Genomic DNA, 23,043 nt, shown 5'->3' on the forward strand with positions numbered 1-23,043 from the left:
TGTACTTTTTAAATAAAAAACTACCCGTTTTACTTGATGGAAAATGTGGAGCTGCACTGTTGATTGTGAATTATAATTCTTCAATAGTTCCTGTTGCTTGTGTAGACCTGACATACAGTCCTGGTCAAAAGTGTACATACATAAAGCTGCTGTCTGGACTTTACAATCATTTCCTAAACTCTTATTTTTCTGTGATGTAGTGATTGGAGCACATACTTGTTGGTCACAAAAAAAATTCATGAAGTTTGCTTCTTTTATGAATGTATTATGGGTCTACTGAAAATGTGCTAGGTCAAAAGTATACATACAGCAACGTTAATATTTGCTTTCAAGTCCCTTGGCAAGTTTCACTGCAATAAGGCACTTTTGGTAGCCATCCACAGAACTTTCCTCCAGAAGGTCTTATCTTAGTCCATGTGATGTCAGATGAAACAAAAATGTTGCTGTTTGGCCACAATACCCAGCAATATGTTTGGAGGAGAAAAGGTGAGGCCTTTAATCCCAGGAACACCACCCCTACCGTCAAGCATGGTGGTGGTAGTATTATGCTCTGGGCCTGTTTTGCTGCCAATGGAACTGGTGCTTTACAGAGAGTAAATGGGACAATGAAAAAGGAGGATAACCTCCAAATTGTTCAGGACAAACTAAAATCATCAGCCCGGAGGTTGGGTCTTGGGCGCAGTTGGGTGTTCCAACAGGACAGTGACCCCAAACACACGTCAAAAGTGGTAAAGGAATGGCTAAATCAGGCTAGAATGAAGGTTTTTAGAATGGCCTTCCCAAAGGCCTGACTTAAACGTGTGGACAATGCTGAAGAAACAAGTCCATGTCAGAAAAGCAACACATTTAGCTGAACCGCATCAAATTTTGTGGTCAAAAATTCCAGCAGAAGCTTGTGGATGGCTACCAAAAGCGCCTTATTGCAGGTAAACTTGCCAAGGGACATGTAAGCAAATATTAACATTGTTGTATGTATACTTTTGACCCAGCACATTTTCAGTAGACCCATAATAAATTCATAAAAGAAGCAAACTTCATGAATGTTTTTTTGTGACCAACAAGTATGTGCTCCAATCACTACATCACAAAAAATAAGAGTTGTAGAAATGATTGGAAACTCAAGACAGCAGCATATATATATATATATATATATATATATATATATATATATATATATATATATATATATATATATATATATATATATATATATATATATATATATATATATATATATATATATATATATATATATATATAAATATATATATATATATATATATATATATATATATATATATATGTATATATACAGTATATATATATATATAAAATATAATATATAGATATTATATATATATGTGTGTGTGTATATATATATATATATATATATATATATTAAAAAAAAAAATATGTATATATATATATATATATATATATATATATATATATATATATATATATACATACATACACAAAAGCCAAAAGCAGTGAAGTTGTCACGTTGTGTAAATAGTAAATAAAAAGAGAATACAATGATTTGCAAATCCTTTTCAACTTATATTCAATTGAATAGACGGCAAAGACAAGATATTTCATGTTCCAACTGGTAAACTTTGTTGTTTTTTTTACAAATATTAGCTCATTTGGAATTTGAAGCCTGCAACATGTTTCAAAAAAGCTGGCACGAGTGGCAAAAAAGAGTGAGAAAGTTGAGGAATTATTTGGAACATCCCACAGGTGAACAGGTGGGTGCCATGATTGGGTATAAAAGCAGCTTCCGTGAAATGCTCAGTCGTTCACAAACGAGGACGGGGCGAGGGTCACCACTTTGTCAACAAATGCCTGAGCAAATTGTTTAAGAACAACATTTGTCAAGCAGCTATTGCAAGGAATTTAGGGATTTCACCATCTACGCTCCGTAATATCATCAAAAGGTTCAGAGAATCTGGAGAAAGCATCAAAAAGCGACATCAGTGTGTAAAGGATATCACCACATGGGCTCAGGAACACTTCAGAAAACCACTGTCAGTAACTACAGTCGGTCGCTACATCTGTAAGTGCAAGTTAAAACTTTACTATGCAAAGCCACAGCCATTTATCAACAACACCCAGAAACGTCTTCACATTTTCTTGTAGTTAACATTATATTTTCACATTTTCTTGTAGTTGACATTATATTTTCACGTTTTCTTGTAGAATCTAAACATGAGCAGTCGAAGGAAAAAGGCGCCCCCCGTGAAGGTGGATGAGGATGCTAAAAAGAGGCTGGACTGGAACATGCTGGAGGACCGGCGGAACGAAGAGATCCAGGAGAGCGATGACCAAACCCCGACATGCTCCGGTCTCACTGCCGGGCCCTCGCTCGACATCCCCGTCGGCTCGCCTCAGTTGGCCGAGGAATTTCCCAGCTCCTCCGCGTCCCTGGCGCTGGCCGTGCCGCCCGCCTCGCGACTGGGCCACGTCTGGAAGGCTCTCATCGGGGAGTTCCGCGTCCGTACGGCTTGGCTCCCGCCCGACCACGACCGCAGGGCGTTCACGTTGCACAAGATGGAGGAGCAGCTGTGCGTCAGCTTCGGCGGCGCCGAGGAGCCCGCCGAGACGCCCCATGGCGACACCTGCACGGCGGAGTGCAGCCTCACTCGGATCCCGCTGGAGGATTTGGACTGGCTGCAGAAGAGAAGGGTGGTGCAGCTTAGTCATGAAGAAGAAGACAACTCCTTCAAGGTACGAGGTACTGATCGACCCATACGGTTTTTTCAGGGCTGATACGGTTATTAGTAGTCAAGAAGGAGGATAATCGATATTTGAAGCCAATATTGATTTGCAGTAAATGTCAGTGTTTCCCACACATTCATTTATTTGTGGCGGCCCGCCACGAAAGAATTACGTCCGCCACAAATAAATAAATTTTATTTTTTATTTTTATTTTTTATTTTTTTTGGTCCTCTCCAGCTTCTCAGGCAAATCATATAGTTCAGGGGTCACCAACCTTTTTGAAAGCAAGAGCTACTTCTTGGGTAGTGATTAATGCGAAGGGCTACCAGTTTGATACACACTTCAATAAATTGCCAGAAATAGCCAATTTGCTCAATTTACCTTTAACTCTATGTTATTATTAATAATTAATGATATTTACACTTAATTGAACGGTTTGAAAGAGGAGAAAACACGAAAAAAATGACAATTAAATTTTGAAACATAGTTTGTTTTCAATTTTGACTCTTTAAAATTCAAAATTCAACCGAAAAAAAGAAGAGAAAAACTTAAAAAAAATAATTTATGGAACATCATTAGTACTTTTTCCTGATTAAGATTAATTTTAGAATTTTGATGACATGTTTTAAATAGGTTAAAATCCAATCTACACTTTGTTAGAGTATATAGCAAATTGGACCAAGCTATATTTCTAACAAAGACAAATTACTATTTTTTCTAGATTTTCCAAAACAAAAATTAAAAAAAAAATTCAAAAGACTTTGAAATAAGATTTAAATTTGATTCTACAGATTTTCTGGATTTGCCAGAATAATTTTTTTGAATTTTAATCATAATAAGTTTGAAGAAATATTTCACGAATATTCTTCGTCGGAAAAACAGAAGCTAAAATGAAGAATTAAATTAAAATCTATTTATTATTCTTTACAATAACATTTTTTTTTTACTTGAACATTGATTTAAATTGTCAGGAAAGAAAAGGAAGGAATTTAAAAGGTAAAAAGGTATATGTGTTTAAAAATCCTAAAATCATTTTTAAGGTTGTATTTTTTCTCTAAAATTGTCTTTCTGAAAGTTATGAGAAGCAAAGTAAAAAAAATGAATGAATTTATTTAAACAAGTGAAGACCAAGTCTTTAAAATATTTTCTTGGATTTTCAAATTCTATTTGAGTTTTGTCTCTCTTAGAATTAAAAATGTCGGGCAAAGCGAGACCAGCTTGCTAGTAAATAAATACAATTTAAAAAATAGATGCAGCTCACTGGTAAGTGCTGCTATTTGAGCTATTTTTAGAACAGGCCAGTGGGCTACTCATCTGGTCCTTACGGGCTACCTGGTGCCCGCGGGCACCGCGTTGGTGACCCCTGATATAGTTGATGTAGATGCCCATATCGGCTGTTCAGATTTACTTTACAAAAGAGAAGTGTAGGATACTTCTCTTGTTGCCTTATTTGTATTTGACTTTATTAAATGTATTTATATTAGAAACACAACATGTGTATATAACAAAGGGTGCAAAATCTGCAAGCAGTAGGAAACACATGGTTAAGTGTAGGGAGTAAAACTGATGGCAGTCTAAAGTTCAAGATTTTTGGAGCTCTTTGTTCAGTGGATCAGATGTTTGATGAAGCTCTGTGTCTATCTACCACCACTACTGTTTTCTGTTTATTTGTTACTGACTGTGGCAGGACACCTCTGCCTCTGTTTCACTTTATGTTGCTGGTAAATAATATGGTTGTAGTAGTAGGCTAAAGTTACATTATTTAGTATGCACTAATTAAAGGGGCAGAGCTTTATGAGACATTTTAGCTTTTATATTTTATAAGATATATTTTTTGTAAGAACCACAATTAATAAATATATTTCAGTGAATAACTTGTTGTTCAAATCTGTATATAAATATGTACATAAAGTGTTGTAATTATATTGTAAAATGGATGGATGGACGTTTAAAACCAAACTGTTATTAATTCGTAAGTATACATTTTTTGAGCCTTTTTAGAGAAAATCATATCATTGTAGTAAATAAAGCAAATTACTCGATGATGTCATGGTGACCACGCCCATAGCCACGCCCCCACCGCCACAGGTATCTTGGCAGTTTATGGGAAACACTGAATGTTATCTAAACATGAATAGTGTACGTCAGTAAACAAGCTGGACAAGGCTTTAAATGATTGTTTTAACATAATTTTTTTAGGAAACGTCAGACCAGTAGCGACATAGTGCCTGATTTACCAAGATCCAAATATGTGCAGCGTGAGCAAAATATAAAATGTGGTGTATTAAGACAAAAAATGTCGTGCATGCCGGGCTTTCAGCCATGGAGATACTCATTTTCTTCACATTCATGTTAGAACTTTCCACCTGTGAGTAATGTACAGTACAGGCCAAAAGTTTGGACCCACCTTCTCATTAGAATGCGTTTTCTTTATTTTCATGACTATTTACATTGTAGATTGTCACATCAAAACTATGAATGAACACATGTGGAGTTATGTACTTAACACAAAAAAAAGGTGAAATAACTGAAAACATGTTTTATATTCTAGTTTATTCAAAATAGCCACCCTTTGCTCTGATTACTGCTTTGCACACTCTTGGCATTCTCTCCATGAGCTTCAAGAGGTAGTGGCCTGAAATGGTTTCCACTGCACAGGTGTCATAGTTTTGATGCCTTCAATGACATAAAAATGAAGAAAACGCATTGAAATGAGAAGGTGTGTCCAAACTTTTGACCTGTACTGTATGTGCGTGTGTATATGTGTATATATGTACTGTATATATGTATATATATTAGAGATGTCCGATAATATCGGCCGATAAATGCTTTAAAATGTAATATCGGAAATTATCGGTATCGGTTTCAACCTTCCGATTTTCCCGGGAGACTCCCAAATTTCAGTGCCGCTCCCGAAAATCTCCCGGGGCAACCATTCTCCCGTATTTCTCCCGATTTCCACCCGGACAACATTATTGGGGGCGTGCCTTAAAGGCACTGCCTTTAGCGTCCTCTACAACCTGTCGCCGCGTCCGCTTTTCCTCCATACAAACAGCGTGCCGGCCCAGTCACATAATAATATCTACGGCTTTTCACACACACAAGTGAATGCAAGGCATACTTGGTCAACAGCCACACAGGTCACACTGAGGGTGGCCGTATAAACAAGTTTAACACTGTTACAAATATGCGCCACACTGTGAGCCCGCACCAAACAAGAATGACAAACACGTTTCGGGAGAACGTCCGCACCGTAACACAACATAAACACAACAGAACAAATACCCAGAACCCCTTGCAGCACTAACTCTTCCGGGAAGCTACAATATACACCCCACGCTCCCACACCTCAACCCCGCCCCCGCCCACCTCAACCTCCTCATGCTCTCTCAGGAAGAGCATGTCCCAAATTCCAAGCTACTGTTTTGAGGCATGTTAAAAAAAAACAATGCACTTTGTGACTTCAATAATAAATATGGCAGTGGCATTTTTTGGCATTTTTTTCCATAACTGGAGTTGCAGTGTTTCCCATAAACTGCCAAGGTACCTGTGGCGGTGGGGGCGTGGTCACCATGACATCATCGAGTAATTTGCATAATTGACTACAATGATTTGATTTTCTCTAAAAAGGCTCAAAAAATGTATACTTACTAATTAATAATAACAGTTTTGTTTTAAACGTCCATCCATCCATTTTACAATATAATTACAACACTTTATGTACATATTTATATACAGATTTGAACAATAAGTTATTCACTGAAATATATTTATTAATTGTGGTTCTTACAAAAAATATATCGTATAAAATATAAAAGCTAAAATGTCTCTTAAAGCTCTGCACCTTTAATTAGAGCATACTAAATAATTTAACTTTAGCCTACTACTACAACCATATTATTTACCAGCAACATAAAGTGAAACAGAGGCAGAGGTGTCCTGCCACAGTCAGTAACACATAAACAGAAAACAGTAGTGGTGGTAGATAGACACAGAGCTTCATCAAACATCTGATCCACTGAACAAAGAGCTCCAAAAATCTTGAACTTTAGACTGCCATCAGTTTTACTCCCTACACTTAACCATGTGTTTCCTACTGCCTGCAGACTTTGCACCCTTTGTTATATACACATGTTGTGTTTCTAATATAAATACATTTAATAAAGTCAAATACAAATAAGGCAACAAGAGAAGTATCCTACACTTCTCTTTTGTAAAGTAAATCTGAACAGCCGATATGGGCATCTACATCAACTATATGATTTGCCTGAGAAGCTGGAGAGGACCAAAAAAAAAAAAAAAATTTTTTTTTTTTATTTAAAAAAAATTCTTTTTTTTAAATTATTTGTGGCGGACGTAATTCTTTCGTGGCGGGCCGCCACAAATAAATTAATGTGTGGGAAACCCTGAGTTGATTTATTTTGGAAAACCTTGTTACATTGTTTAATGCAGTGGTCCCCAACCTTTTTGTAGCTGCGGACCGGTCAACGCTTGAAAATTTGGTGGGGGGTGGTGGGGGGTTGGGTGTTTAAAAAAAAAAATTTTTTTTTTTTTTTTTTTTTTTTACATGAATAAATACAATCATGTGTGCTTACGGACTGTATCCCTGCAGGCTGTATTGATCTATATTTATATAGAATGTATATATTGCGTTTTTTATGTTGATTTCATAAAAATAAAAAATAAAAAACTTTTTTTTTTTTAATTCTTGTGCGGCCCGGTACCAATCGGTGGACCGGTACCGGTCCGCGGCCCGGTGGTTGGGGACCACTGGTTTAATGCATCCAGCGGGGCATCACAACAAAATTAGGCATAATAATGTGTTAATTTCACGACTATATATCGGTATCGGTTGATATCGGAATCCGTAATTAAGAGTTGGACAATATCGGATATCGGCAAAAAAGCCATTATCGGACATCTCTAGTATATATGTATATGTGTATACGTGTATATATATCTGTATATTTAAGTATATGTATACATACATACATATGTGTACGTATGTATGTATATCTGTCCCCCCTCTTAAGCAAATCACATTGTAGATGTATGCCCATATCTGCTGTACAGATTTACTTTAGTTCTCTTGTTGCCTAATTTGTATTTTTAACTTTATTAAATGTTTTTGGTATAATTTTCTTCAACAAAACCAGTTTCCTTTGAAGTAATAAGGACATTTATCAGAGCTGTTTATCTATTTTACAGAGGAATGGAGTTAATCCTAGAACTGGCACCCGATATTATTAAAAAGTATGATATTTAGGATGAAGAATCGCTTTAAATCGATTCTGAATCGAATCGTTACCACGAAGAATCCAATCGAATCAATACAGCCGATACTGATTAAAAAAAGTTTGATACCGATGTACGTCAATATGCCAAATATCAGTGTGGATAATCGGTTGATGCTTAGTATGAGGGAAGGACTTGAAAGTGTGTTAACATCTCGCTACTTCTGCCAGGTGGGGATTTACTTTCTTGAAAGCGCATTAGGGAAGCCGGACTTCCTCAGCGAGGGCAACGCTCGCAAGAAGAAAGCCAATCAGCTGGTGCAGAAGACCATGGCGTATTTTTATGACTTCACCATCCCCGGTGAGCCGTGCGACGTCCTCACACCCGCACCACGCCTCCGCCGTCCGTCCTCACCCCTCTCCCTTCTCCTCTGTCCCCGTGCAGAAGCGGTGGACAACGAGGAGGGGGAATGCGACACCGACCTGGAGAGGCAGAACGTGGAGGAGCTGTACGACCACGTCAGGCGCGTGCGTCAGGCGGAGAGCCGGGAGGAGAGCTTTGACGTTCAACACCAGGCTCTCCTCCCCGTCCTCAGGCCCTACCAGAGCCAGGCCGTCAACTGGATGCTGAGGAGGGAGAAGTTCCGGAACACGTCCTCCAAAGGTAAGACGTAAGAACAGGAAGACATGAGGAAGGAACATTAGCAACTCCAAGCTGAGTCTGTTGGCACTTGGAGGAAAGTGCCATTCAAAAATGAATGCATTATTCACATTATTAACAAATTAGGTTAAAGTTAAAAAGTATATTGTTATTTATACATTTTAGAAAATATGAATAAGCTATAAAAACCTTTATGTAAAGTATTTTGCTATTTATCTATACGCAGTGCAATCGTTAGTGTGCAATATGTATAATTGTGTGAATGCTCCAAAACATTCACACGTATGCTTTTCTACACCAAAATTCATCTATTTATTCAACTTCTTCTTCTCCAGATTTTGGCATGCTCTAACTTCCACATTTTCACCCGATTCAAACCCTTCCAACTTCAAACTGTTCAGCCTATTCAGGAATCGCGGGATTTTCCTTGACAAATTACAAAAATTCCCAGAATTCCAGGTTTTCCGGGACATTTTCCCCATTCAAAATGAATTGGCCATTTTTCAAACTTCCACCATTTCGACATTTTTCAACAAATTCAAACCATTCCACCTTCAACACATTCCACCATCCTGGAAATGTAACCAACATTGTTTCCAAGTTCAAAAAATTCCAGGATTTTCCAGAATTCCTGGTTTTCCAAAGCCCTATTTCCACCCTTTTTTCGGTCGACTACTCCTCCCACATTTTTCAACCAACTTCAAGCGTTCCACCGTCAAAACATTCCTCTTGATTAGTACAAAAAAACAAAGTTGTTTTTTGAACTGGAAAAATTCCCGGTTTTCCCGAAATTCCAGGAATTCCGTAATACCATTTCTCAATTCAACATGTTACTGCTTCAACATTTCAACATTGATTTGAAAAATTCCAACACCAACCATTTCAACTTATTCAGACCATTCAAGTTTTTTACCATTTTCAAAAAAATTCCCGCTTTTCCCGAAATTCTCCAATTTTTGGGAAATTCCCAAACTTCCACCATTCTCACATTTTTCAACCTATTCAAACCATTCCACCTTCAACATATTACACTCATCCTGGACATTCAAACTACCCTTTTTGCAAGTTCCAAAAAATTCCAGGCATTCCCGGTTTTCCAAACCCTATTTCCACCCTTTTTTCTGGCGACTACTCCTTCCAAATTTTTCAAACCACTTCAACCGTTGCACCGTCAAAACATTCCTTTTAATTAGTACAAAAAAACAAAGTTGTTTTTTGAACTGGAAAAATTCCCGGTTTTCCCGAAATTCCAGGAATTCCGTAATACCATTTCTCAATTCAACATGTTACTGCTTCAACATTTCTCCATTGATTTGAAAAATTCCAACACCATCCATTTCAACTTATTCAGACCATTTAAGTTTTTTACAATTTTTCAGAAAAGTCCCGCTTTTTTCCGAAATTTCCCAATTTTTGGGGAATTCCCAAACTTCCACCATTCTCACATTTTTCAACCTATTCAAACCATTCCACCTTCAAAACATTCCACCATCCTGGAAATTTAAACTATCATTTTTCCAAGTTAAAAAAAATTCCAGGATTTTCCAGAGTTCCTAGTTTTCCAAAGCCCTATTTCCACCCTTTTTTCTGGCGACTACTCCTTCCACATTTTTCAAACCACTTCAACCGTTCCACCGTCAAAACATTCCTCTTAATTAGTACAAAAAAACAAAGTTTTTTTTTTGAACTGGAAAAATTCCCGGTTTTCCAGGAATTCCGTAATACCATTTCTCAATTCAACATGTTACTGCTTCAACATTTCTCCATTGATTTGAAAAATTCCAACACCAACCATTTCAACTTATTCCGGAAAAACAAAAATCCTTATCTACGATTTGACTGTTCTGTAAACATCCCCTGAGGACTTTCAAAGATGGACGCTTTTGACCTCCTTCCCTCCTCAACGACATCTAGAAGTCGAACTTTGCTTGCATTGCATGCAGAACGGCCCCGGGCCTATGAACACAACACCACTACACCCAAAGACAATGGGCATATACACAAACACACTCCCCAACCCCCCCCCCCCCCCCCCCCCCGCCTTCACCACCGCTTGATTCCCCTTCGGAGTGATGGGCGGCTGAGTAGAGCTTTATAGCAGCAGGCCGGCCTCCAGGGCCCCAACTCCCCCCCTCTGTTGCGAGTTGTTGTGATTATATGTAACATGTTTATGTGTGCTATGGCAAATTAAGTTTTTTCCCTTGGACTCAGTCTGGACCCCCTTCTGAGGGTCCAGTCTTTGACTGATATTTTTTACTCTTCCCCCCTTTCCCAATATCACCTTTTTCCCACCTTTTTTAAGGAGCGCCGTAAGTGGCTGATCCGTTGGCGGTCCCGTCTTGTCTCCCTGTAACGTATGTCTGCTCTTAGTGGGACTGTGCCCAAAATGTAATCTCAGTTCTTATGTGTCCTGTACATCAGTGGTCCGGTCCGAGCAAGAAATTTTTGTAAAAATTAAATCAACATAAAAAACACAATATATACATTATATATCAATATAGATCAATACAGTCTGCAGGGATACAGTCCGTAAGCACACATGATTGTATTTCTTTATGAAAAAAAATATATATATCAACTTCTCCCCGGTCCGTGGGACAAATTGCTGTACATGTTAAAGAATTGGCAATAATAAAGCATCCTGAAAATGCACATCAATGAAGGAGATAAATAAAAAATGAAAAAACGTATAATTTCACCATGTACCAAATAAAAGAGCTTCGAGGTCGGTAAGCAAAACCAGAATTATTCCGTACATTAGGCGGTTATAAGGCGCACTGTCGAGTTTTGAGAGAGAAAAAAAGGATTTTGAGTGCGCTTTATAGTCCGGAAAATAGGGTAATTTACATGAGCAACTTTTGAGAGAGGAGCGTTATTAAAGTGGAATAAACACACCTGAGAGACTTTGATAAATGCGCAAGTTTAGTTTGCTAACGAGATTTTCACTTTCTGTCTTTGCAGAGCACTCACTGCATTTCCTGTGGCGTGAGTTGGTGACCATGTGCGGCAAGAAGCTCTTCTACAACCCTTTCACCGGCTGGTGAGCGCCTCCGTCGCCCGGCTGCCTTCCAACACTTGCTTCATCATTCGCACGCATTGTTCCATTCCAGTCTCATCCGTGGCTTCCCCCTCGCCGGCGTGGAGCGGCCCGGCGGGATCCTGGCCGACGAGATGGGCTTGGGAAAGACGGTAGAGGTCCTCGCCCTCATTCTCTCTCACAGCCGGCAGGACGTCCGGCAGGAGGCGCTCACCCTGCCTGTGGTGAGGAGCAGCATTCATTACAAAGTGAACGTCTTAATGGCTGCTTTTGTCTTTGTTGACAACCGCTTGTGTCGACAAAATGTGACGGCCAAAAATTATCCATTCTCCTTCTGTGTCTGAACAAAGCCACAAGTATTGCGCAAATGGCTAGTTTTCTTTATGTTGACATCAAATGTGAGCCAAAAAGGATCATCCATTCTCTTTCAGTCCCTGAACAAAGTCACAAGTAAATGTGCGAATGGATAGTTTTGTTGAGTCGACAAAATGTGACAACCCAAAATGATCTTCCGTTCTCTTTCAGTTTCTGGACAAATTCACAAGTAGATCGTATATGCAAATTGCTAGTTTTGTTTGTGTCCACAACTACTTATGTTGACATAACGTGTGCAAGCAAATAAACATTCAGTCTCTGAACTAACTCACAAAACCCAATAATAGTTTTGTTTATGTCGACAAACTGCGAGCACAAAAAAATGATCACCCATGTTCCTTGAGTCTCTGAACAAATTCACAAGTAAATGTACAATTGGCTAGTTTTTGTCAGGTTCAAGCACTGATGACATCTATTAAACAAGACAAGAAGCAAGGAATTAAACAGAGACAGAATTAAATTTAGCTCAATTGAGGAGGAACGCGTAGACACTGTACCCTTGCACGGTGTCGTCCCACGCTCTGACGAAAGATTATTTGGACTTTCCCTGATTACATGGCAACAGCTGTTTTTAAAGGGACGGGGGTCGTAAACAGCCATCGCCTTTGGTTACAAAACAGTTCAAAGAAAAGGTTGGTCCAAAGGAAAGGTCGTAAACAGCCGTTGCCCTCGGTCACAAAACAGTTCGAAGAAAAGATCGCCTGGAGACAGCTTTTGTCCTCTCGCAAGTGTATCTAAGTGATAACTTAGATACAATTATTCTGACAGTTTTGTTTACTTCTAACAAATGCTGGACGATTCAACTATTTGCTGTTTTTCAGGGACAGTGTGTGAATTATTTTGTGCCTCCTCCGCCGCTGGAGACAGAGAAAATCATCCATTGTAAGCAGGAAGTGCCGCCTAAAACAAGAATCTCTCACCCGGGTACGTCTTATATTCTTGTCTTTATTTCCACTGGCATGTTCAAAACAATTCGAGCTCTTCAAAAAGGCGTAACTCTTGTCCTCCGCAGCCGTCCGCTTGATGCTGTTGACCGCCATCAAGGAAATGCGCTCAGGCAAAGGTGCCTCCATCAACGCCGTCTTCACGTACATCCGCGCCACGTACGGCTACGACCTGCTGAAGAACCGCAGCCACATGAAGAAGACGTTGGCCAAGCTGATGGAGGAGGGCATGGTGACGCAGGTCAAAGGGCGTGGCTTGGCGGGCTCCTTTCGGCTAGGGAAGAACTACAGGGAGACCAAGAAGACCAGTCCTGGAACTCCCAAATCTGTAAGGAAAAACACACAACTTTTATTGTTTTAAAATTTTTTTATTTTATTTATTAAATATTTTTTTATTGTTTTATTAATTAATTTTTTTTATATTTTTTTATAAATGTTTTAATATTTTTTATTTATACATTTTTTTTTATTGTTTTTTTTGTTTTTTTTGTAACTTTTATATTTATTTTATCACAGGTTTATTATGGGACTTTCAAACTGTAGTCCAACCCGATAGGTACACTGGCTCCATCTAGTGGTAGTTTTTTGTTAAAAATAAAAATATTACTCTATCAGAGACTAATACTTCCATTGAAGTAATTATACAAATATCAATTTGCTTAAATGTAATTCTAATTAGGTTTTCTGGTGAGTACATACTCAAAGATGAACTGTGATGGTGAGCAAAGGTGCAACGCACAATTATTTAAAGGAACTGTCATGGAACGCTTGATGTTGCTTACGGCGTCACCCCAAGATGCAGAGAAGGCAGGCGACGTGCAGGTAAACAGCACTTTTATTAGGGAAAAAAAGTCCTGAATCCAGAAGGTGATCAGATCAGCCTCAAAATGTATTCAATTGTTCCCATTTGTGATATTTCCATTTCTGATTACTTGCTTCAAACTGTTTCAAACTTTTTGATGATTTTTTCTAAGTGTCAAAAAGTCGGAAATTTTTTGGTCAAAAAGTCGTGATTTTTTCTAAGTGGCAAAAAATCTGGATTTTTTTGAAGTGTCAAAAAGTCGGAATTTTTTTGGTCAAAAAGTCGGAATTTTTTCTATATGTCAAAAAGTCGGAAATGTTTTTGTCAAAAAGTCGGAATTTTTTCTAAGTGTCAAAAAGTTGGGATTTTTTTGAAGTGTCAAAAAGTCAGAATTTTCTTTGTCAAAAAGTCTGGATTTTTTGTAAGTGTCAAAAAGTCGGAAATGTTTTCTAAGTGTCAAAAGGTCGGAACTTTTTCTGTCAAAAAGTTGGAAATGTTTTCTAAGTGTCAAAATGTCGGAACTTTTTTTGTCAAAAAGTTGGAAATGTTTTCTAAGTGTCAAAAGGTCGGAACTTTTTTTGTCAAAAAGTCGGGAATGTTTTCTAAGTGGCAAAAAGTCTGGATTTTTTTTTTTCAAAAAGCCTGGAATGTTTTCTAAGTGGCAAAAAGTCTGGATTTTTTGTAAAAAAATCTGAATTTTTTGTAAAAAAATCTGAATTTTTTGTAAAAAAATCTGGATTTTTTCTAAGTGTCAAAAAGTCGGGATTTTTTTTGTCAAAAAGTCGGCCATTTTTTGGTCAAAAATACGGGGTTTTTTTTAACTGTCAAAAAGTCGGTAACTTTTTTGTCAAGAAGTCGGAAATTTTTTCTATGTGTCAAAAAGTCGGGATTTTTTGTAAGTGTCAAAAAGTCGGGATTTTTTTCTAAGTGTCAAAAAGTCAGGATTTTTTCTAAGTGTCAAAAAAGCGGGATTTTTTCTAACTGTCAAAAAGTCTGACATTTTTTTGTCAAAAAGTCAGGATATTTTTCTAAGTGTCAAAAAGTCTAAAAAAATGTTGTCAAAAAGTCAGGATTTTTTCTAAGTGTCAAAAGGTCGGAACTTTTTTTGTCAAAAAGTCGGGAATGTTTTCTAAGTGGCAAAAAGTCTGGATTTTTTTGGTCAAAAAGTCGGGAATGTTTTCTAAGTGGCAAAAAGTCTGGATTTTTTTGTCAAAAAATCTGGATTTTTTTGTCAAAAAATCGGGATTTTTTTTGTCAAAAAATCGGGATTTTTTTGTCAAAAAATCGGGATTTTTTTGTCAAAAAATCTGGATTTTTTCTAAGTGTCAAAAAGTCTGGATTTTTTTGGTCAAAAAGTCAGCCATCTTTTGGTCAAAAATATGGGGTTTTTTTTAAGTGTCAAAAAGTCGGTAACTTTTTTGTCAAAAAGTCGGGATTTTTTCTAAGTGTCAAAAAGTTGGGATTTTTTCTAAGTGTCAAAAAGTCAGGATTTTTTCTAAGTGTCAAAAAAGCAGGATTTTTTCTAACTGTCAAAAAGTCGGACATTTTTTGTCAAAAAGTCAGGATTTTTTCTAAGTGTCAAAAATCAGATTTTTTTTTTGGTCAAAAAGTTGGGATTTTCTCTAAATGTCAAAAAGTTGGGATTTTCTCTAAATGTCAAAAAGTTGGAAATGTTTTTAAGCGTCAAAAAGTTGATTTTTTTTCTCAAAAAGGCGGGATTTTTTCGAAGTGTCGAAAAGTCGGAAAATTTTCTGAGTGTTAAAAAGTCTGAATTTTTTCCCTCTAAAAATCGTGATTTTTTGTAAGTCTCAAAAAGTCTGGATTTTTTTCTAAGTGTCAAAAAGTCTGGATTTTTTCTAAGTGTCAAAAAGTCGGAAATGTTATTATTATTATTATTTTTTTGTTTATTTATTTATTTTTTGTCAAAAAGTCGAGATTTTTTCTAAGTGTCAAAAAGTCGACATGTCAGTTTGTTCTTCTGTCGCTAGAATATGAAACACACAGGAGAAAGTTCGCCCAGGAGATCCTTCCGGAGACTAGCGAAAGAGAAAGCGGAAGCAGCTCTTCAAAGCTCCAACACAAGTGACGATCCAAGCGACGCAAACATCTCCGGATCAGACGGTGCCAAGTGGGAGAACAGCGAGGGACATCAGGAGCCGGACGGGATGTTTGAGAGCCAAACATCGAACTGCCTGGAAGAAGCTCCCGTCAGGGCGTCCATGGTCCCTTTCAACACTGCGGACTACAGGTTTGAGTGCTTCTGCGGCGAGCTGGGCATCGTGGACTACAAAGCCCGCGTGCAGTGCTTGAAATGCCTGCTGTGGCAGCATGCAGACTGTGTCAACTACAAGGAGGAGAGCCTGGAGACCACCCCCTTCTACTGCCCCCACTGCCTGGTGGCCATGAAGCCCGTCTCCACGGGGGCCACGCTCATCATCTCCCCCAGCTCCATCTGCCACCAGTGGGTGGAGGAGATCAACCGCCACGTCAAGTCCTCCTCGCTGCGGGTGCTGGTGAGGGACAGCGTTTTTATCCACCATCTTTGTTTATGACTTCCCTGACGGCGTCATAAATCGTCTAGAGCTGCAGCTATCGAATATTTTAGTAATCGAGTATTCTAGCGAATATCCCGATCGATTAATCCAGTAATCGAATAAATCATATTTTTGCTTAATTAAGGTTTAATTATACATGTTAAGATGTGCCCTCATTTATTGCGTTTGGCCTAATTGTCTTTTATTTCCTGAACGCCTGTTTTCATTATTGAAGGCTGACACGCACAGCTGAAATGCGAATTAGGTAGTGCCTTTAATACTGCATTTGAAATGTGCGACTTCATGTTCAGAACCAATATGGCTGACAGGAACTTGGCACACAAGTGCTACCACTGTGAATAAGGACTTGCCACTCTTACATTCTACAGAGACTATAGTGTGTGCAAAAGTGCAAGCTATCCAAGTAGCACGTGGTTGCATGACTTGAATAACCGGAATAACTTTGCACGACTACTTTCGCTGGGTTACTAATGAAAGGCTAATTGAACACGATGGCGCTCGGACTACGTTGTTAGTTTTGATGACTTGGCGGGAGTGAGAGAACACATCCTAGTTATAATGAATAACATTTATTTCACTAACACAACTTTTGCGTTTACATTTGATAATAGATGACTTACCTCGCCTCCGGACGTCCCTCAAATCGGATGCTTTCTCGACAGGCGCTACAGCATGGAACTTGTGCTATTGTGGTATGCGAGCTCCACTTTGCAATGTTTGCATACCACTGCGTTTACCTTCCATTTTAGTGTGAAGTGTTCCCACACCTTAGACAACTTTTGTCGCTTCTTTAATCCCTCGTTTTGCTGCGGCTCTCGTCCACTGCTTTCTGCGGCGTCGTGTTACGTCGGCGAAAAGGTTTTCTAAACTCAAGCGTATTTAAGTGTCAGGTCCAAACACTGATGACATCTATTAAACAAGACAAGAAGCAAGGAATTAAACAGAGACAGAATTACATTTGGCTCGATTGAGGAGAAATGTCTGGGCTGTACTACTGTACTCCCAGCACGCTCCTGATGAAAGATTGTATTTATTTGGACTTTCCCTGATTACATGGCAACAGCTGTTTCTAAGGGAGGGGGGGTCATAAACAGCCATCGCCTTTGATTACAAACAGTTCAAAGAAAAGGTCGCCTGTAGGGGAGTCTGGTCCTGTTTCCTCTCCGCTTTGTAGTTCTCGGGTCAAGACACAATCTTTCTGTTGATTACAATACATCAAAGAAACAGAACACCTTCATGTTGCTTCCCATCCTACACAGTAGAGTTTTACAAGCTTTCTTCTTGTTAGGATCAAAGACCGCTTTTGTCTTCTCGCCGGGAACTCATGGCAACGCCAAAGTTTTGTGATAACTTAGATACAATTATTCTGACATTAAGAGAGCGGTGTTTTTGCAGTATGATCTGTGACGTAAACACGCTGTGCAACACCTAAACCAGTGGTCCCCAACCACCGGGCCGCGACCCGGTACCGGTCCGTGGACCGATTGGTACCGGGCCGCAGCCGCAAAAGAAATTTAAAAAAATTTAATTTTTTTTTTTTTTTTTTTTTTTTTTTTTTTTTTTTTTAAATTAAATCAACATAAAAACACAATATATCCATTATATATCAATATAAATCAATAAAGTCTGCAGGGATACAGTCCGTAAGCACACATGATTGTATTTCTTTATGACAAAAAAAAAAAAATTTTTTTTTTTTGTCCGTGGGACAAATTTTCAAGCATTGACCGGTCCGCAAGTACAAAAAGGTTGGGGACCACTGACCTAAACAGTCCGTGCCAAACGTGAGCTTTGACTACTGTTTACTACTACTGGGGCGGTATAGCTCGGTTGGTAGAGCGGCCGTACCAGCAACTTGAGGGTTGCAGGTTCGATCCCCGCTTCCGCCATCCTAGTCACTGCCGTTGTGTCCTTGGGCAAGACACTTTACCCACATGCTCCCAGTGCCACCCACACTGGTTTAAATGTAATTTAGATATTGGGTTTCACAATGTAAAGTGCTTTGAGTCACTTGAGAAAAAGCGCTATATAAATGTAATTCACTTCACTTCACTTCACTAAACGAGCACAAAATGCCGTAAAAAAAACTTAACGACGCCTCGAGGTGCCAAAAATTCCTCGATTATATTTTCTAATCGAATTACTCGAGGAATCGTTTCATCTCTAAAATGGTCCAATCCGTCATCCGCCAGGTGTACCAGGGCGTGAAGAAGCACGGCTTCATCCAGCCGCACATGCTGGCGGAGCAGGACGTGGTCATCACCACCTACGACGTGCTGCGCTCTGAGCTCAACTACGTGGACATCCCGCACAGCAACAGCAAGGACGGGCGCCGCTTCCGCAACCAGAAGCGCTACATGGCGGTGCCCAGCCCCCTGGTGGCCGTGGAGTGGTGGCGCATCTGTCTGGACGAGGCTCAGATGGTGGAGTGTCCCACCGCCAAGGTAGATGCAGAGAATGTCTATTTTTTTGTCTGCTTTTTTGTTGTTGTTGACTGAATCAGTTTCCCACAGGCTGCAGAGATGGCTCTGCGTCTTGCGTCGGTCAACCGCTGGTGTGTCAGCGGCACGCCAGTCCAAAGGGGCCTGGAAGGTAATCAATGACACCTGTTCAGACACGCCATTGCAGCAAGCATTCTCTCAATAGATGGCTATTTCCTCTACAGACCTTTATGGCCTTGTACTCTTCCTGGGAGTTGATCCGTATTGGGTCAAACACTGGTGGGACCAGTTGCTCTACAGACCCTATCGCCGTGGAAACACCGAGCCGCTTTACGGCGTCATCGCTCAGCTGCTGTGGCGATCGGCGAAGAAGGACGTCATTGATCAGGTAAGATGTCGGGGAAAAAATGAGGCACTCGAGCGATTCAAGTCGACGTTTTATAGCAGGGGTGCCCACACTTTTTCTGCAGGCGAGGTACTTTTCAATTGACCAAGTCGAGGGGATTTACCTTATTCATATAGGGATAGGATAGGATAGGTCTTTATTGTCATTGCACAAGTACAACAAAACTTTGTTTTAAGCACAAACCCGTTCAAGATGAGACAAACAAACAGTGTACAGGGTTACAGAACAGGAACGCTGATGGGTCGCCACAAGGCGCCTCGTAAAAGTGGGGAAAAAGGTCAACGCTGGGGAAGGATGAGTAAAAAAATACAATCTAGACTGGGAGTGGGAAACAACCTCCATGAATGCACACATAAACATGTTACATATAATCACGACAACTCGCAACAGAGGGGTGGGGGATTTGGGGCCCTGGAGGTCGACTGCTGCTATGAAGTGCTGCCAGCCGTCCATCACCCCAAAGGGGACTCAAGCGGTGGTGCAGACGCGGGATGGGGGTTGGGGGGGTGTGCGTGTATATGCCCTTCGTATTGGGTGTGTTGATGTAGTGTTCATAGGCCTGGGGCTGTTCTGCATGCAAGCAAAAGTTTGACTCCAGGTGTCGTTGAGGAGGGAGGGAGGTCAAAAGCGTCCATCATTGAGGAGTCCTCGGGGGATGTTTTCAGAACAGCCTGCTCCTGTTGTTGCAGCGTCAAGGCCATTCGAGGGAGTCAAATCGTAGATTAGGATTTTTGTTTTTCCGCGAGCAGACATTACAATGTCTTGTCTGTTCTATTCGTCCGTGCTGGCTCTCATATCCAATTTTTCCCTTTCAACCAGCTTTTTCATGATGTGATCCGTCTTGCGATTCAGTTCAGAAATCGCCCCAGACTGTGATCCCACAGCCCGGCCCAAACCTTCCATTGCGACGAACAGCCTTTGGGCTCCTTGAGTGGCTGCCATCGTCTTACGAATTTGACGATACACCAGAGCAATGCCCAGCCCAATCAGCAGGTGCCCCGCGATCACGGTTCCAAATAGGCAGATGTCTTCCACGTCCTCGATGGAAAGGACTGAGAGGCACATGATTCTCCATTTATCCCAGGAATCTCTCACGTACCCCCGCAGCAACGGTTCCATCAGGGCAGCCAGTCTCCCCAGAACCTATTTTCCTCGTTGTCACAAGCAATAGCGTAATAGAGTATATCTTGACACATAGAGATAAATAAAGAAACATTTACTTCGTGGTGGGGGGGCGTGACATAGGGATGATGCTCGAAACCGGTTTTCCCGGTTGTTCGATAAGAAAAGAACCGAGTCCTCAGACTCAAATCCCTTTTTGAGAACTGGTACCCGTTATCGAGACCACTATAGTAAAGAAAAAGAGTTGGTTCTTTATTCGAATCCCTAGGAACGAATCCCAAATGGGCAATGTAGACTCTTACTGACACCTTGTGGCGATATGAAAATACTACACGTCATTAGTTTGGGCACTTCCGGGTTGACGATGTTAGTCCAGTTCATGAGACAATTGAGAAGTAGACAAGTTGTGTTAGCTCTTACAAGCCTTGGAAAAGATAAGTCTGTAAGTAAACTGTTTAACTTGTTTATGTAACTCAATATTAAGGTGGAAAGTGGTTCAATTTAAACCTAAGATGTTTATGGAAAAACGATTTCTGTGCACTGTTTCAATGGATGATTTGAGGACTTAAAACGGCTGCCAGTCGTGTATTTCCACCATCGAAATAGTTTCAACACTCAGAAGTATTTTGTTTGATGATAGTACTGTATATTTGTGTGAAGCTAATATTTACATATTGTGTATTACATTTCAGTATGTTAATTGAATCACATAGCTTATACATTTGTCATTGTGTGTATTTCAGTTAAAAAAAATAATAAATAACAGTCCAGTCCAAGACAAAAGTAAAGATAGGAAAAGACAAAGCAAGATCAACAACAATAAAGAGCCTGAATGGATTAATCTGCTTTGGAACTTTATTAGACGTCTTGGATTGTTTGTTAGCTGTCTGCCTGTGTGTGTAGTTAGTATGTTCCAATAGCAGCAGAAGTGCACTTTTTGGAAAGCTGTATTATTTTCAGTTATGTGCCCAAGGGACTGATTTTATTTAACTCTATATTATTATTTATACACCTATAGTGATCACAGAGACAGGTTGATTTTGTGTTACTGTATATATTTGTTTTTCTGAAAAATCCCAGTTAATATACTTTGGGTAACAACAGTCAATATGTATTTATTTTATTTTCTTAGGGGGGTAACAGTCAATATTTATTTATTTATTTTATTTTAATCTTATAAAATAAAAGTGAGCTTTTGTTAAACCAAATATTGTGTTTTTTTCCGTATACAACAACCTGTCTGGATTCGATAAAAGAATCGATAAGGAATCGGTTCGATAAGAGGATTCGATAATTGGCTCGAATTAGATAATTTCTTATCAAACATCATCCCTAGCGTGACATAAAATAATTGCAAACCACTACTAAATTCAAATCCTCATCATCTCAATAACGTACACATTTTAAATGATTTGTTGTAGATCCAGATCCCGGCACAGACGGAAGAGGTCCACTGGCTGCATTTCTCCCCGGTGGAGGGTCACTTCTACCACCGCCAACACGAGGTCTGCTCCCAGGACGCCGTGGTCCAACTCCGGAAGATCTCCGACTGGAGCCTGAAACTGGGCAGCCTGGACCGCCGCACGGTCACCACCATCCTGTGCCCGCTGCTGAGGCTCCGCCAGGCCTGCTGCCACCCGCAGGCCGTGCGCGGCGAGTTTCTGCCTCTGCAGAAAAGGTAAGCTTGAGCCAGCCGCCGCAACACTGTCTTAGAATCTCTGCCAGGCAGGACGTGTTTATTTTAAAGTTCGGTGTCGTTTGCTCCTTCGAGCTCCCCAAGTACCTTTTTGATGGTAATGACCCCCCCCCCCCTCCCTCCGCAGCACCATGACGATGGAGGAGCTCCTCAAGTCCCTGCAGAAGAAATGTCGAGTGGAGTGTGAAGAAGCCCACAGACAATTGGTGTGCGCTCTCAACGGCCTAGCGGGAATCCACATTATCAGAGGTAACAAAAAAGGCGCAGTGGGGGCTGAGATTTTCCCATGAGATCCATTTACAAACGCCACCTTTTTGTCAGCCGCCATGCTTTGTGCTCCCCATTTACTGCGGCGCATCTCATTAGCGCCACCTGTTTTGCTCGTTAAGTGTGGGTAATGACGACGGCGCCCTTTGCCACACGCAGATGAGTTTGAGCAGGCGGCCGAGATGTACCGAGAAGTGCTGCGTTCATCAGAGGAGCACAAAGGCCGGCTGAAAACCGATTCATTGCAGGTACGGGAAAAAAAACACACTGTCTTTGTAGATGCATCTTCAATTTGCATATGAAGAGTCCGGCTGGATGTAATACATGCTGGCCATTATCTTCTGCATATAGGATCAACTCTCTTTATCTTCATCCCACAATGGGGACATTCTCTGGCTGCCAAACTTAACATAAACAACTAGATAGCACACAATATTTTGAAGTTGGAACTTTGAAAAATGTCCATTCATGTCAATGGAAATTTCATGGAATTTTGGGAAGATAGAGCCAATAATTAAACTTCAAAAAAGGGTCATTAGAATAATACACAAAGCGTGCTACTATGAACATACCAATCCATTATTTATAAGTGCTAATGTGTTAAAATTTTCAGATATTGTGTTTTTAAAAACAATGGAAATGATGTCAAGCCTTCCAGCTTGTATTCTTAGGTTATTTCAATTAAGAGCAGAAAACTATAATTTACGGGGATATTGATTTTTGAAATAGGTAAAGTAAGAAGGAATATAAAATACAAATGTATTTCAGTTTGAGGAGTTAAAGGC

The 23,043-nt window shown here is 39.9% G+C and overlaps 1 protein-coding gene across 2 annotated transcripts in view; it reads left to right on the forward strand.

The window, feature by feature from the left end:
* LOC133647087 (E3 ubiquitin-protein ligase SHPRH-like) overlaps positions 1–23,043 on the forward strand; it is a 57,346-nt gene that overhangs the window by 262 nt on the left and 34,041 nt on the right. The window contains exons 1-15 of one of the 2 annotated variants that reach the window (XM_062043184.1): positions 1,912–2,056; positions 2,200–2,727; positions 8,184–8,313; positions 8,398–8,616; positions 11,575–11,653; positions 11,724–11,874; positions 12,847–12,949; positions 13,038–13,297; positions 15,760–16,284; positions 18,519–18,770; positions 18,840–18,918; positions 18,992–19,155; positions 21,717–21,973; positions 22,119–22,240; positions 22,418–22,506. In XM_062043184.1, coding sequence (XP_061899168.1) covers positions 2,209–2,727; positions 8,184–8,313; positions 8,398–8,616; positions 11,575–11,653; positions 11,724–11,874; positions 12,847–12,949; positions 13,038–13,297; positions 15,760–16,284; positions 18,519–18,770; positions 18,840–18,918; positions 18,992–19,155; positions 21,717–21,973; positions 22,119–22,240; positions 22,418–22,506 — 2,949 coding nt within the window. In that variant the 5' untranslated portion in view covers positions 1,912–2,056; positions 2,200–2,208. Of the gene's footprint in view, positions 1–1,911; positions 2,057–2,199; positions 2,728–8,183; positions 8,314–8,397; positions 8,617–11,574; positions 11,654–11,723; positions 11,875–12,846; positions 12,950–13,037; positions 13,298–15,759; positions 16,285–18,518; positions 18,771–18,839; positions 18,919–18,991; positions 19,156–21,716; positions 21,974–22,118; positions 22,241–22,417; positions 22,507–23,043 lie in introns of those variants that run through there. The other variant, XM_062043185.1, reaches the window with a different exon arrangement.

Source organism: Entelurus aequoreus, linkage group LG03 (assembly GCF_033978785.1).
Source record: "Entelurus aequoreus isolate RoL-2023_Sb linkage group LG03, RoL_Eaeq_v1.1, whole genome shotgun sequence".
Classification (NCBI taxonomy): Eukaryota; Metazoa; Chordata; class Actinopteri; order Syngnathiformes; family Syngnathidae; genus Entelurus; species Entelurus aequoreus.